Genomic DNA, 16,449 nt, shown 5'->3' on the forward strand with positions numbered 1-16,449 from the left:
GGAATTGAGCCTCTTGTAAGTTCAGATTAATTAAATACCTGTCATGTAAGTAGGCCTACTTGTTAATTTTCATGGCAAATATATTTTACAGCAGTGATAATGTATTTTTATCATCTGAAATACATTCAGATAAAGTTACACGTTCATATTTGCGTAAAGACTCTGTGGACCTCGCAGAGTGATATGAAATACACTGACTGACAGAGCAAATGCAACACCAAGAAGGAGTGGTCAGAACTTTATGCCAATTGCAGGGTAGACTGACGTCACTGAGGTATGCTCATGATGTGAAATGCATCGCTGTGCTGCGCACGTAGCGAACGATAAGTGGGACACGGCGTTGGCGAATGGCCCACTTCGTACCGTGATTTCTCAGCCGACAGTCATTGTAGAACGTGTTGTCGTGTGCCACAGGACACGTGTATAGCTAAGAATGCCAGGCCGCCGTCAACGGAGGCATTTCCAGCAGACAGACGACTTTACGAGGGGTATGGTGATTGGGCTGAGAAGGGCAGGTTGGTCGCTTCGTCAAATCGCAGCCGATACCCATAGGGATGTGTCCATGGTGCAGCGCCTGTGGCGAAGATGGTTGGCGCAGGGACATGTGGCACGTGCGAGGGGGCCAGGCGCAGCCCGAGTGACGTCAGCACGCGAGGATCGGCGCATCCGCCGCCAAGCGGTGGCAGCCCCGCACGCCACGTCAACCGCCATTCTTCAGCATGTGCAAGACACCCTGGCTGTTCCAATATCGACCAGAACAATTTCCCGTCGATTGGTTGAAGGAGGCCTGCACTCCCGGCGTCCGCTCAGAAGACTACCGTTGACTCCACAGCATAGACGTGCACGCCTGGCATGGTGCCGGGCTAGAGCGACTTGGATGAGGGAATGGCGGAATGTCGTGTTCTCCGATGAGTCACGCTTCTGTTCTGTCAGTGATAGTCACCGCAGACGAGTGTGGCGTCGGCGTGGAGAAAGGTCAAATCCAGCAGTAACTGTGGAGCGCCCTACCGCTAGACAACGCGGCATCATGGTTTGGGGCGCTATTGCGTATGATTCCACGTCACCTCTAGTGCGTATTCAAGGCACGTTAAATGCCCACCGCTACGTGCAGCATGTGCTGCGGCCGGTGGCACTCCCGTACCTTCAGGGGCTGCCCAATGCTCTGTTTCAGCAGGATAATGCCCGCCCACACACTGCTCGCATCTCCCAACAGGCTCTACGAGGTGTACAGATGCTTCCGTGGCCAGCGTACTCTCCGGATCTCTCACCAATCGAACACGTGTGGGATCTCATTGGACGCCGTTTGCAAACTCTGCCCCAGCCTCGTACGGACGACCAACTGTGGCAAATGGTTGACAGAGAATGGAGAACCATCCCTCAGGACACCATCCGCACTCTTATTGACTCTGTACCTCGACGTATTTCTGCGTGCATCGCCGCTCGCGGTGGTCCTACATCCTACTGAGTCGATGCCGTGCGCATTGTGTAACGTGCATATCGGTTTGAAATAAACATCAATTATTCGTCCGTGCCGTCTCTGTTTTTTCCCCAACTTTCATCCCTTTCGAACCACTCCTTCTTGGTGTTGCATTTGCTCTGTCAGTCAGTGTATTTGATTATGCCTATTTTACCCTTTTGAGGGAAGGAATTTTAGTTGATTTTGTTTTTTCAAAACAAGTCTTCCTAGAATGAGGGTGCGGCGATTACTCAGCGGCGGGGTTATTCGTGTAAATACGGTATTCAAAATTCAAATGCTATTAGAAACTTACTGAGAAAGCTGCTTGTCAAATACTTGTAAAATCCAACAAGACCTTGGCTTTATAAACCAAAATAAGTATGATCTTGTTACCAATTAACTGTTGGGAAGGGGAATACAAGCGGACAGTGCGGAAGACTTGTACTAAGAGGGGGAATGGGTCAAAGACCGGGGCTATGTTAACTGATGTTTCTTTCTTCTCTACTTCCTTATGCATTTATTTGCTAATTTAAACAACATGTTCTCCTTGTTCATTGGCTCATTTAAATTTAGTTCACTATTACTTTTTTGGGCCAAATAGATCCATATTCTTGCCAAAATAGCCATTTTTCCTTTCTGAACTGTGTAATATTTTCAGATCTTTATTTACGTCTTTAAATTTATGACCGTGTTCTTACATACGCTCACATGTTGCCGAGTATCTCCTACTCTTAACTGCATTTAAATACCCTTTATATCTAATCTCTAGGCTCCTGCCTGACTGCACGTATTGTTTCTTGCAATCTTGGCATCTGTTCCAATACACTCCCGATTTATGAAATTTATTGGTTTTGTTTATTTTATGTGAATTAAACAAAATGTTATTACTGTCTGTTTTACATACAATTATGATATCATGTCTATTAAAAATCTTCTTTAATCCATATGAATGCCTATCATGAAATGTAATCATTGCCACGCTCTTCTTTTCTTTCTGTTCCTTATTTAAAGTTGAGTTGGTTTTATTAATTAACTAGCTGATGTACCCATGCTTCGCTACGGGATTATCAGAAAGACTGTCTTTGTGGTTTTCCTAACTGAAGTCAACATAGGTCATTACAAAAACATCAGTAGGAATGTAGCGATTAAAAGCAATGTTATCATTATAAAATATTTGATCAAATGAAAAACTGCACTTTTTGTCACTTTTAACGAACAATGCTAAGACGAAACGCTGGTTAATAGAGCAAACGCCTGAAAAGCCTTACATCTGATATGTTTTTGACATGCTCTATTGGTGAAAAATATCTAATTCCCTCCATGGGAATTTAGAATTTTCCATTCGGAATTGCTAGGCGGACAATAATTCCATTGTGGAGATTTATCTCCCGTATGCAGTTATCAGACTGTGCCGCATATATAGGCTTCTGATAAGCTCACCTGCATACACGCAGCGTCAGTGGGTAGGGTCTGACACATCCCACTCTGACGAGTCTAGTGTCAGACCTAATACGAAACGCTGGTTAATACAGCAAACGCCTGAAAAGCCTTACATCTGATATGTCAATGCTACGGTGCCGATCTAACAGTCTAAAATTCCAGAGCTGGAATGACCAGGCCGCAGACAGCCGTGAACACTCCTCTTCCATTATTTCGTTAAATATGCATACTACTCCTTCCAATCAGTGCCTCAGAGCAGGGATTGAATAGCTCGAATGCTATGATGAACCAGTGTGTTATGTACGAGTAGTATCAGAAAATTTATGAACCAAAGGAATTGCATGCTAAAGAAGAAAGTTATCTAACTCCCCAGCAACTTCCCGCCAATATTCAGGCAGGCTGTTACACTCGGTACGACTGGGCGAGTTGGCTGTGTGGTTAGGCCTAGATTAAAGCGACTTGTTCCCTGATTTTTCATACCAATTTTCATGAAGATAGGACCACTAATAACAAATACAGAGGCCGCCAGAAAAATGTATACACTCTTTGTTAGACGATATCGGGATATGGATATTGTCAACTGTTTTCATTGTTTTTAAATGTTGTAGTATGGTCCTTCGCTCAACAGATGTCAGTACTTGCATCACGATAGTGGGAAAACAAAATGGCTGGAGCACGCTTGACGTTCGAGCAACGAAAGTACATTCTGAAGTGGTTTATTAGGTTTGATAACGCCGTTGAAGTGCAACGTCAGTGGAGGAGGGAGTTTGAAACAGAAGCGCCAACACGCCTAACAATTAAACGCATTACTGGGAAGTTTGAGACGCATGGAACGATTTGTGATATTCATAAAGGAAGATCGGGAAGAACGCGCACAGCTACCAGCCCTGCTTTGTCGGCTCACGTGTTGGAAAGTTTTGTTAATTCTCCACAGAAGTCTGCTATGCAGTGTGTACGGGAAGTGGGGATTAGAAGTACAAGTGTATGATGACTTTTGAAAACAGCTAAGTGGAAAGTTTGCATCCCATGATTACTGCATGCGCTTAATGAGGACGATCCCGATCGTCGAATGCAATCTTCCGAATGGTATCAGCAAATGGTAACCCTAAGATGAACAATTTCTAACGAAGTTAGTGTGGTCTGATAAAGCCCAGTTTAAACTTAATGGAACAGTGAATCAACATAACTGTGCCTACTGGGCTCCGGAAAATCCGCATGTTCATGTTGACAAGGCGGTCAATCTACCAGGGGTTAATGTCTGGTGTGGACTGTCGTCGAGGGGCTTACTAGGACCCTTTTTCTTTGATGGTACTGTCACTGGAGCAGTGTACTTGGAAATGTTACGCACATTAATTTTACCAGCTGTACGTGTGTGGAGGCGATGTTGAAGTCGTCTACCAATAGGACGGGGCGCCACCACACTACCATGTAGCAGTACGAGCTTTCCTGGATGACAATCTGCCGGGACATTGGACTGGATGACAAGGGTCCACTTAGTTCCCCCACGGTCGCCAGATCTTACCCCTATGGACTTTTACTTGGGGGGAACTGTGAAAAATCAATTATATCGACGTAAGCCACGCACGATGGAGGCCCTTCGCCAGGAGATTACAGCGGCATGTGCAGAGATCCCCATTCAAACATTGACGGACGTAGTTGCAGCGACCGCTCGTCGTTCTGCTGTGTGTCTGGCAGCCAACGGTGAACATTTTGAACATCTCATGTAACCATATGTTTAACTGAAGACAGTACTACATGTGTAATCAAAATGTAAATGTAAAAAAAAAAACACATTAAATAGTTTTTGTTCCGTAAAGAGTGTATACATTTTTCTGGCGGACCCTGTATATGAGAATTAAATTTTAGGCCTTCTCCTAAACTACCATTTTCCTCAGCGTGAATACAATTATTTATGGACTATATTATAGCTACTTATTCTCCAACTTTGCACACCGATTTTCATTAAGATATGGCCACTAATAACATAACTATTTGAGAATTAAATGTTAGACCTTTTCCTAAACTACCATTTCACTCAGCATGAATAAAATTATATATAGCCTAGATTGTAGTGACTTATTCCCCGACTTTGCATACCAAATTTCATTAAATTCTCTTCAGCCATTTTCTCGTGATGCGTGTACATACATACATACATACATACATACATACATACATACATACATACATACATACATACATACATACATACAGACAGGCAGGCAGGCAGAAATTATGGAAAATTAAAAAGTGCATTTCCCTGTTACTGTGGACACGAATGATACAGAAATACAATCCTTTTCAAATTATGAGCAATGGACAAAACTCTCATCATAATTTTTGGAATATCCATTACTTGCTGCAATTTCATAAATTATACTCATTTCTTTTTCAAACTCCTGTCTTTTTAAGGAGACCTTAAGCGCCCTGCTGATAAGACTGTAAAACATTGCCGTTCTATGCTGCCCCAGATGGTTTGAGTCATTTTTAATAACAGTGCTAGTGTATGTTTTCTTTCTAAAAATCGGGTAATCCAATCCTCTATTGCTTTACAATTATTTTAACATCTAAATAGCTTAGTGCACTTTTATCTTCAGATTCCATCATAAGTTTAACATCATTATCTATTTCATTCAGAAATTTTAATAGATTACCTGGAAATAGTTTTCATTCATCCATGATAACAAATACATCAACCACATATCTCAGCCATTTAATCAAACCTTTTATTTTATCTATTATTTTACTCAATTTCAAGTAATCCATAGACATGTTCGCCAAAATAAATACATGTTTATCATTATTTTAATGTGTTAAGCATAAATTAAGAATTGTCATTTTATGATGTAAAAAGTCCAAGAGAATATTGGTGATTAATATGCCGCAGAAGAAGAGAACGTTCTAAGTTCTCGAAACATGTATGGCCATTAGTAACATAATAAAGACTGTTGAGAGTATTGACAAAGTGCAACTACATAACTGCCTCAGCCAGGCAGCCCCTGTACAGATACATTAATACATACATTTTATCACACATAAGCTCATCACTAAAATTTCACAATTTTCAAGCCAAATCAAGTCCCTCACAGAGTTTTAAAAATGCATACAAAATTAAAGTAACGCAACTATTAATTGCCTTCACAGACACCAAACCTAGTTTTGCGTTTCTTACATGAGAAAGGAATACTATGAATAATAAGCTGTTCCATTCAGACATATTCAAATGCCACCAAATAGAATGGGCCTGGGCCCAAGATCTTTAGTTTAACAGGTCAGATATTAACTGACAGGTTCTAAATTGACACTCCAACAGAATTTTGATCAAAGTGATCAGAACAGAACGCACAGGGTAGAAAATGACAATAAACCATGGTAATCTATCAGATTATAATATATAGTAGGGCCTATATTTAAAAGAAAATAATTATGCACTGTACATAGCTTATGATTTCTTTTTATTATAAAGCAATTTGTTTTTGAACTTTTTGGGATTAAGACCATAGGCTTTCAAACGGGAATCTGATATTTCTGGTACACATGATTCATGAATATTTTTGTTTTTCATCTTCTTCTTTCTGAATGCCTCATGATGGGGCTTAACATTTTTAGTAGTAGTCTGAGGTATATCAGATAACAACACCGAACTGGTACCACCCAAAGAGGAATCTGGTCCGTTTTCTCTAGAGGTGAATTCCTTGTTCTTTTTCTTTCTCCGTTTCTTCTTTCTGTCAGTTGTAGGTGCAGTAGAAATGACACTGTTATTCACATTTTCAGAAGTAGACACTCTGGAGGCTGTTACATCATTGTCTTCAATGTTTCCATTATAGTCTTCACTGTTTTCACCATTTATGTTACTTTCTGTTAACATATCCACAGATTTTTCCACTGACTTCTTCTTCTTTTTCTTCTTCTTATTCTCATCACTGCCCAAGATAATGTTTTTCTCAGACTGATCTTCTTTTACTATTTTCATTTTCTTTCTGGGTGTCTCAGGGACATCTTCATTCACATCAACATTTCTAAAACAAAAGAAAAGACTTACACAATAATATATTAGACATGATAATTTTTTGGGTTCTTGCCATGTCAAATAAATAAACTATAAGAATTCTTTATGTTTTGCATCCTCAGAAGAAAAACACATCCGTCCACAACTATGACTTTTCTAATAAGGGCGGTTGGAATTTGGAAATTACTTGACTGTTGGTGTACTGATTAAATGCTATTCTCGTTTGTCACCAGATGATCCACTATGCGATAGGGTACTGTATTCTGAGTAGGTAGTGTGTCGCCATCTTAACTCTAAGCAAGATATTTCATGTTCACACATCTGGAAGTTATAGAATAGATAACAAGGCTATCAGATTAATCAAAGAGGATGTGGGGAGGGGTAGGAATATAACAGAAAATTAAATCAAGTGCAACAGACAAAAGATACAGACACAGGTATAGAATAGAGATTAAGATGAAAAGGTAAGTCAAAGATGAACAGTGTGGTGGTGGAGAGGCTCGGAATGGGGCTAGTATGGAAAGCTCCGGTTGTCAGCCCAACTTGATTATGGTGAATACTATCTAACAGGTTCAGCGTAGATCTTGATGCTGTACCATAAACTGTAAACCATAGTAAATCCGGGAAAGGACTGTAGCAGTGTACGAATGTAGCAGCTCCACCCGGTCAATCCCCTACGAAGTGCTGCTGAGAAACTTAAGCATGTTAAGTGTCTTCAATGCAAGCAGCCTTCAACTGGTGGGTGTGGGGCTGCCATGTAAGTCACTTATCAAATGGAGACCCAGGAACTCGCAGGTGTCTACCACCAGTAAGATGCTGTTTTGCAAGCAAAGTTCTGGTTCAGGATGCACAAGGCGACATTGACAGAAGGCTACAACGAGGTTTTCGCCACTGAAAATCAAAAACCATATTGCAGAGCCCATCTGTCAACTCGGTTAATAGCTTGCTGCAGCTGTCTCTCAGCAACTGCCATCCTTCTGGAGCTGAAATGTAAAGCTAAATCATCTACATACAGTGATGGAAAGACTAAGGGCACAGTAGCAGCAACTATGCCGTTGATGGCGATTGTGAACAAAATGACACTCAGCACAGATCTTTGTGGTACTCCATTTCCTTGAATGTAATGCTAATAAAAAGCATTCCCTACTCAGACTTGAAAGAGTTGGAGGGACATGAAGTTCTGAATAAATATTGGTGAATTACCCCGAAACCCCCACTGGCGTAGTGTAGAGTTAATCCCATATTGCCAGATAGTTTTATAAGCTTTTTCCAGGTCAGAAAACATGGTTACTAGATGTTCCTTTTGGAGAAAGGTCTCCTGAATGGCGCTCTCCAGTTTGACCAGATGATCAGTGGAAGACTGATGAGAGAGAAAACCACACTGGTAGTTAGCCAAGAGATCTCTCTCTTCCACCATAGGGTTAGGGTCATGTAGCTTTGAGCTTGCAATCGGGGGATCAAAGGTTTGAACCCCACAGTCAACAGCCCTGAAGGTGGTTTTCTATGATCCCATTTTCAGACCAGGCAAATGCTGGGGTGTACCTTAATTAAGGCCATGGCTACTTTCTTCCCACTCTAAGCCCTTTCCCATCTCATCATACCCATGAGATCTATCCGTGTCGGTGCAACATAAATCAAATTTGTAGTCTCTCTTCCATGGACCACATAAGTCGCTGGTTCACCATCCTTCCAAATAACTTACAGAAGCCATTTGTAAGGCACATTGGCCTATAACTATCCAGAGGATTAGGATTTTTACCTGGGTTAGAAATTGGTCAAATGTTTCAGTATTTGATTGTGAACTTTTTTGGGTCCAGAAGCCATGTCATTGTGAGTGCACTCTACAATTCCCACTTTATGAAAAGCACATTATAGGAATCTGAAGCATTAGAGGCAAAGGAGAGATGGTGTGCCTCTCCCTCACGCTTAATAGGCAGAAATGCAAGGTCATATCTCCCAGAGCTAGATGTATCTGCCAAATATGACACAATGTGCTCTGCAATGATTGAAGGAATCATAACTACATTTCCATTAATGAAGATTCTGGGGATAGCGGGTAAGTTCTGGACTCCAATGGACACTTGTGATGACGAAGTATGTGTCGTCATGGAAGATACATAATTTTCCCTATAACTTTCTTACTCTCTTGAATCAATAATGGGCTTTAGCATGGATGTGATAAACACAATATGGTTAGCCATTGTAGGATTTAGGCAATAATGCTTAAAAGGCTGTGGACAATCATACAAGGCTGCTGCTATTTCTTATAATTTGAATTCAAATTTTTATTTTTTATTCAATTGATTTTGTGCTGTTAGAAATTCATTTTACTACAACATTACATTAAAAGGGACATGTTTTGCTCAGTTTCCGAGCATCCTCAGCCTTTGTAGCTTGTCTCAAGGTTAAGACCTGTCATTGTTAATTTGCTTGTAACTAATTTGTACTTAATTATGATTCTAAAAAATAAGTGGTAAAATACGTGAACGTAGGCATTTGTAAACACAATGGACAGATTAACAATTTAAAATGACAGTGCAAAAATTGGGATAGACATTGATTCTAATAACACTGACGTCCAAAACACCATAATATCCTCACAGTAATGAGATTTGGCTAAAACTCCGAAGTTCTTTTGTTACAAGTGAACTATGTAATACGAGTGGAATGTATTTTTTTTGAAGACTTTGTTTGTAAAATATGATATGATGTTTTATTTTTATTGACCTAACCTGTACTGTATAATGTTGTAACATAGGCATTTGTAAATAGTAGAATTCTGTCTATAGTTCCTGGAAAGATCCAGAAAGTTACATAACTTTTGTACAGCGTGTGTTACTTTGTTGGTATGTGTTCTAGAAAATGTGTTCTGTCTATTCTGGGAAAATACGACTTTCGCGATCATGCATATTCTAGAATGTTAGTCAAAGTTCGCGATCGGAAGTAAGGTTGTGATTGGTGAGTCTAGGTGGCGATAGGGAACTCGTGCACGCTGATTCTGCCTCCAAGGCCGGAATTTCCTATATATAGTGGGCGAGGCAGTGTTCGAATAAATTCTGTATCTTGAAATCTGTCGGTCTTGGTCTATCTGTCTGCGAGCAGCCTATCTGGATGACGTCCCCCGGTTTCCGGGATGGCACTCTCCTCGGGTAAGCACTCTTGAATTCCGTCCTGCTAGAATTTCCGTAATGTTCCGATTTGCTTTTCATACAGGAGTCTGCCCTAACCTCGCCTAGATTCACCAAATTAGTTACTTATGACGCCTTAGTTTTTCAGCTGGACTTACCTGTTCGTTTCCGAGGCATTCCCATTTCTTGTTTCACTAAAATATGTATATTGTAGTTTAATATTATTTCCCTTGGGGTTTGCCTCTGGTAGTTCTGTATAACTTGAGGTACGCTAGATTTTGGATAACCTGTAAATTGCATTGTACTACTGCATTGGTAACTAGATGTATAGTTGATTTGAAATTTGAATTTACCCTGCTACGAAATAACCTATGTATATCACTGAACTTATAGCTCATAACTTGGAATGTATTCGTAAAATTATCTTGTAAATAATATTTTTAAAATCTAAGGATCACGGTGATTTATTTCGGAATCCGCTATCTAAGCCATGTCCATGCCTTTGGTAGGATCCCAGCCTTTTCATCTTCCTGGTTTGTTGTTCACTAGTTGGCCCTACTGATATTTACGTACATGTTTTGTTGGAGATCCGAGTAATGCCAGCTACTGTTTTTCTGAGTGTGTAGTGATTTCTTATATTGTGTAGTTGGCTCTTACCTTCCCCTTTTAACTCTGTTTGTGCCTTGTTTCATGTTACCCCTGTAGTCTGAGGTAGCATTTTGGTAGCAGAGGCAAGCGCTAGATTGCAGAAGAAGAAAAGTGAACCGTGATCATACCTAACCTAAAACTCCGTAAAAGTTGTAGTTCGTATATCGCTTGAAATCTTGTTTCTACCTGTCAGGATGGCTCGCGCTGTTCCTAATCCTTTCCATTTAAGAAAGGCAGAACTGATTTACGAGTTAAAAATTCGCAAAATTAATTCGACAGGGAATGTCAGAGATGACACTAGCCTGTTGAAGCAGTCCCTTGACCTACCTATAACCATACCTGAGTTAACTACAGACGAGTTGCGTGAGTCTTTGGCCGTGATTGAAGATAGGTTACCTGAATTTAACGCCATTCTTGTGTCCTTTAGTGCTTCTAAGCCCTCGCATGGCTAATTAGCGCAGTTATTACATTATTTAGACAGGATTAAGGATTTGTTGTCTCTCGAATTGCCGGAAGTTGAGCGGCAGAAATGTCAAGCCTTACTAGAACAGTTTTCCACAGTTTTCGACAGAATCAGTGGTTTGTTTGAAGGCAATAAGTTAAATAACACAGTTTCTCAAATTCAAGTGTCGATCCCATCTGGAATGAGTGACAGTGTTAATTGTGGCGAGGCATCTGTTGCTGCTCAAGGGTGCGATCTGACACCTAGTGCTGATGTTAGGCCTATTCAGGAGTCTGAGGTGAACAATGCTGTCCTGGGATCTTCGCTTTCGTTGTCTGGACCTAGGACACCTGTAAGTCATTCTAATGATACATCTCTTTTGCATGTTGGTAACCTTACAAGTTTTCCTGTGGTTTCTTCTAATTCCGTTGAAGCTCAGTGTTTACCTTCTATTCCTAATCAACCCGGTTTTGATTCCATGGTGCAAAACCACCCCCCTGTCTTAGTGCCACCCGTATCGAGTTGCATAACCTCTACACAACCAGTTGATGCCCAAATGGTCTCTCAGATTAGTGAGAACCTTTCTCAAATGAGGTTGTCTGCGCCCATAACATTGCAGGATAACGTTAATCCTAACCTATCCTGTACTCCGTCCTTTTCACAAGGGCACCCGAATCAAAGGCACGAGGCCTTGCTAAACCCTCTGGACTATTCTAAGCCTTTCCAAGCACCCCCTACACCTGTCTTTCCCCAGATTTTCTCCAGTCTGCCTCACCCGTTGACCACTGTGTTTAAAGGTATCTCGAAATTTTCAGCTAACTCCGTTGAGAAGTTATTTCCTTCCTTCGGTTCCTAACTGAATTCAAGGATCAGGCAATTGTGTATGGTCTTAGGAACGACAACGTATTTCAAATTCTATACCCACATGTCTCTGGAGCTCTTTCTGAGCACATTGTCAGCGCCATTGCTGAAAGATGGTCAGTAGATCAATTTCATGCCCATGTTATTGAATATTTCATTCCTGCTCGTGCCTTGTCGGCATTAGTGCAGAAGCACTATTTTAGAGTACAACATTTTAATGAGTCACTATCTGAGTATGTTCAAGACATTAAGCTCCAAGCTAAGATTTTCCGGCTCCACTATTCAGAGGCTCAGATGGTTGCCAACATAGTTGAAGGTCTTGCCCCGAACTATAGATCATATCTGGCTCTTTCACCCCGACCAGCAACGTTCGCCTAGTTGGAAGCCGTTACAGTGTCTGCTGAAGGCATTCGATATGCTGACCAGTTACGCCTTGCTTTAGCCCCACCTCCTATAACCATGCCCCCTCCTCAGGATTCTAAAACCACCCCATCACCTGCGTCCAACTCGCGTAATCCCCGTTCATGTTTCATTTGTGGCTCCACCGCTCATCTCAAGCGGCATTGTCCCAAGGCCGGGACATTAGGCAATAGGAAACCTGCGATGGGTGGAGGCTCTTCCACCAATACTTCTTGCTGTAACTGTGGATCAACTAGGCATTTCTCTAGGCAGTGCCCACGTAACACTTCTGGCTCTGGACCCCCAGACCATAGTAGTGCTAGAAGACTAACCGCCGGTTCTGATGACAAATCCCAAAGCATGGCTTCTTGTCTTGTCGATCATGACTGTACCTTGGTTAATTTACTTAATGCTGAGGCTAATGATTGCTCCCAGTCTGACTCGGGTTTTCATTTCTTACAATCTTGTAGGATTTCTGCCATACCTTCTTGTAAACTACCATATTTATGCATAGAGGTCAATAATGAACCTGTCTGTGCGTTGCTAGACTCTGGGAGTAGTGTCACCTTGATGAGTGAGACCTGGTATGATTCTATGAAAACTGTTTGCAAGCTACGCTACCTACATTACAACCCGTGTCCTTAACCTGCCATACTGCTAATTCCAATTCATTGAATATTGTAGGGTCCCTAGAGGTCAAGATTAGAGTCCGTGATTTCACCTGGAAAATGCCAGTGCTAGTGGCAATAGATTTGTCCTGCCAATTCATATTGGGTGCAAATTTTATTGCAAAAACAGGCATGATTTTGGACCTCCAGTTCAACAGATTCCATTTTAAATTTTGTGCAAGAACATTCGAGCTGTGTGATCGCTCCCCTATTCTGCCTTGCCATGTTAACGCTGTTTCCGAAAATTCTGATGAACCCAAGGCGTTTGGTTTTAATCACTTACCCGAAGAGCAGGCCAATCAACTTAGGAAACTCTGCGATAAGTTCCCTGATGTCTTCACTGACAGGTTAGGCGTCACCAATGTATTGGAATACAAAATTGAGGTTACAGATAACATACCTGTTCGCTCTCCTCCGTACCGGTTGTCACCTCCCAAAATGAAAGCCCTGAAGGCTATCATTGATCAAATGCTCGCTGACGGAGTGATACGGCCTTCCAGGTCAGCCTATTCTTCTCCAATGTTTCTGGTCCCCAAACCACAAGGTGGTTATCGGGCTGTAGTCGACTATCGGATGTTGAACCGTAAGGTAGTCCTCCAATCTGTCCCACTTCCTGATTTGCACTCTTGTTTTTCTTGGTTCGCTAATGCAAAAATTTTCACCACTTTCGATTTAAATCAGGCTTATTACCAGATACCCCTTGCCGAAGAATCCAAGCATCTCACTGCATTTGCAACCGATTGGAACCTATATGAATTCGAACGTGTCCCTTTTGGCCTAGCAACTGGAGCGGCTGTCTTTACACGGTTACTAGATTATGTCTTATCGGACATTAAGTTCAAGTTTGTTTATAATTACCTTGACGATCTCGTAATTTTTAGTGAAACCTTTGAGGAACACTTACTCCATCTCAAGGAAGTGCTTGAAAGACTGCGTGAAGCAGGTCTAACCCTCAAGGCATCCAAGGTTTCTTTTGCACAACCCCAGATGTCCTTCTTAGGACATATCGTGTCGGGGAGGGGTGTCTCAATCGATCAGTCTCGTACTGCCGCCATCCAGACTTTCCCCCCTCCAAAGGACGTCAAGGCTGTAGCCAGATTCATTGGCATGGTGAATTTCTTTCGCAAGTTTATTCCTAATTTTGCTGAACGTGCAGCTCCATTAAATGATTTGAGAAGAAAGGATGCCAAATTTGTGTGGGGTGATGCCCAACGCGAAGCCTTCATGGACTTGAAATCTGCCTTATGTAACGCCCCTGTACTGGCTATGCCAGACTTTTCTAAACGCTTCATTCTTCAGACTGACGCCTCTTTCCCAGGCATATCCGGAGTTCTTCTACAGGAATTTCAAGAAGGGCGCCGTCCTATTTCTTATGCTTCCCGTGCCCTGAATCCTGCTGAGCGCAATTATTCCATTTATGAGTTGGAAGCCCTGGCTGTTGTCTTCTCCTTAGAACGCTTCAGAATGTACCTGGAACATCTCCCTTTCGATCTGGAAACTGACTATCAGGCGTTGAGTTGGGTACTGGCCAAGCCGCGAACGACCGGTCGTCTAGCACGATGGGCAGTGCGCATCTCAGCCTTCCAATTTGAAGCCCGCCACATTCGTGGCACGGAAAACGTTGTGGCTGATGGCCTCAGTAGGATGTTCCACCCAGACAGCTCTGATCCTCAATCTGAGCCAGTAGACTCATCTCCCGAACAAGTATCAGCTTTTGTCAATGTAGTTCACACTGACTCTCCCTTCCTTTTCAAGGATATTGCCAAACATCAAGAGGATGATCCTGAGTTAAAAGCCATTGTCGACAGGATTAAATCTGGTGAGCATGTTAAGCCCTATATTCTTAAGAATGGTGTCTTTTGTTGTCCTGCTCGTGGTCGCAGAGGCCCCAAAATTGTAGTCCCAACTAACCTGATCCCGGCTCTCTTCAAATACTTTCATGAATCCCCAGTGGGCGGTCATCTGGGCGTTTTCAAAACAAGGGAAAAAAATCCGTAACCACTTCATTTGGAAATCCATGGATAGTGAGATCCGTACCCTTGTCAAGTCCTGTAAGATTTGCAACATCAGTAAACCTGCCCCGAATACTCGTCTAGGTCTCATGTCTTCTGAGCAAGCCTCTTGCCCCATGGAAAGACTGTTCATAGACTATATTGGTCCTTTCCCGAGATCTCGGAATGGTCATTGTTTCATACTCGTGTGTGTTGACGCCTTTTCGCGTTTTACGTGGCTGTTCCCCACTCGGATGGCTAACGCCAACACCACCATCTCGTTCTTGAAACAGATATTCGCCTCGTTTGGGCCCTGTCAATTCTTGGTAAGTGATAATGCAAGAGCCTTTACTTCTGCCCAGTTCCGGAATTTCTGTTTTGATCTATCCATTGCTCATGTAACCACTACTTCGTATTACCCGAAGCCCAATTATGCTGAGAGAGTGAATCGTAACCTGCGATCTGCCCTCATCGCTTATCACTCCTCAGACCACTCCAAGTGGGATTCCTTACTGAATTGGTTGTCATTTGCATTTAACACTGCTGTCCATGAAAGCCACAAGCAAACCCCTGCTTCGTTAATGTTGGCTTTTACTCCAAATTCTCCTCTATCTAACCTATGGTCAATTAATGATCTTCTGCCCGACGATGCCAGCCCAGAAAAGATCCGAGCTAATTGGCACCGTGCACGAAAGAACTTGAAGGTTTATTACGCTAAGGTCCAGCGTAATTACAACCATGGGCGAAGACCGCACGATCTCTCTGTGGGTGACCAGGTGTTTATTAGAACACATCCCATCAGTAGTGCTGCGGACCATGTTATCAGTAAGTTGGCCCCCAGATTTCGAGGTCCCTGCACCATCTTAAAGTTCCTCACCCCGGTGACATTATTGGTGAGCGATCCCGAAAGGAAAAGGCTCAGCAGAGTACATCTCTCCCAGATCAAGGTACCTTAAGTCTGGTAGGGAAGGGTAAATACCATTGTTGGTGACCTTGTAGATTTAGTTGTAAGTTATTTGTAAGAATTTAGTTATAAAATAATTTTATTGTGAGGTTATTTATAAGGTTTTAGTTATAAGATAATAATAAGTTTTATTGTAAGTTAGTTGTAAGTAATTGTGTAAGTGAATACTTTAGGTATCCTCTAGTGTAATCGATTTAGTATTATAAGTTAGATAAGTTTTAGTTTAGGGTCACTACTTGGAATTTTCTTCCTTTTACAGTCAGGTTTAGGGCACCCTCCTGTAGTTTCTTTTCACCCCCACCATAATCTTGTCACGTGAATTGTAGATAGCAGTGCTTACCCCGGGGCTAGTGCCCTAATATCCCTGGTGTGCGAGGGAGAGTCCCTACTGCATACTTATTAAGCCACCCATCGGGTGACTCCACGCGAGATCTTGAGCCCAG

At 42.1% G+C, this 16,449-nt stretch overlaps 1 protein-coding gene across 1 annotated transcript in view; it reads right to left on the reverse strand.

Moving 5' to 3' along the window:
• Window positions 1–5,609: 5,609 nt before the first annotated feature.
• LOC136874827 (protein KRI1 homolog) overlaps window positions 5,610–16,449 on the reverse strand; it is a 170,163-nt gene continuing 159,323 nt past the window's right edge. The window contains exon 11 of the mRNA XM_067148504.2: window positions 5,610–6,915. Within this exon, the coding sequence (XP_067004605.2) occupies window positions 6,339–6,915 (577 nt within the window). The 3' untranslated portion in view covers window positions 5,610–6,338. The remainder of the gene's footprint in view (window positions 6,916–16,449) is intronic.

This window comes from Anabrus simplex, chromosome 5 (assembly GCF_040414725.1).
Source record: "Anabrus simplex isolate iqAnaSimp1 chromosome 5, ASM4041472v1, whole genome shotgun sequence".
NCBI lineage: Eukaryota > Metazoa > Arthropoda > Insecta > Orthoptera > Tettigoniidae > Anabrus > Anabrus simplex.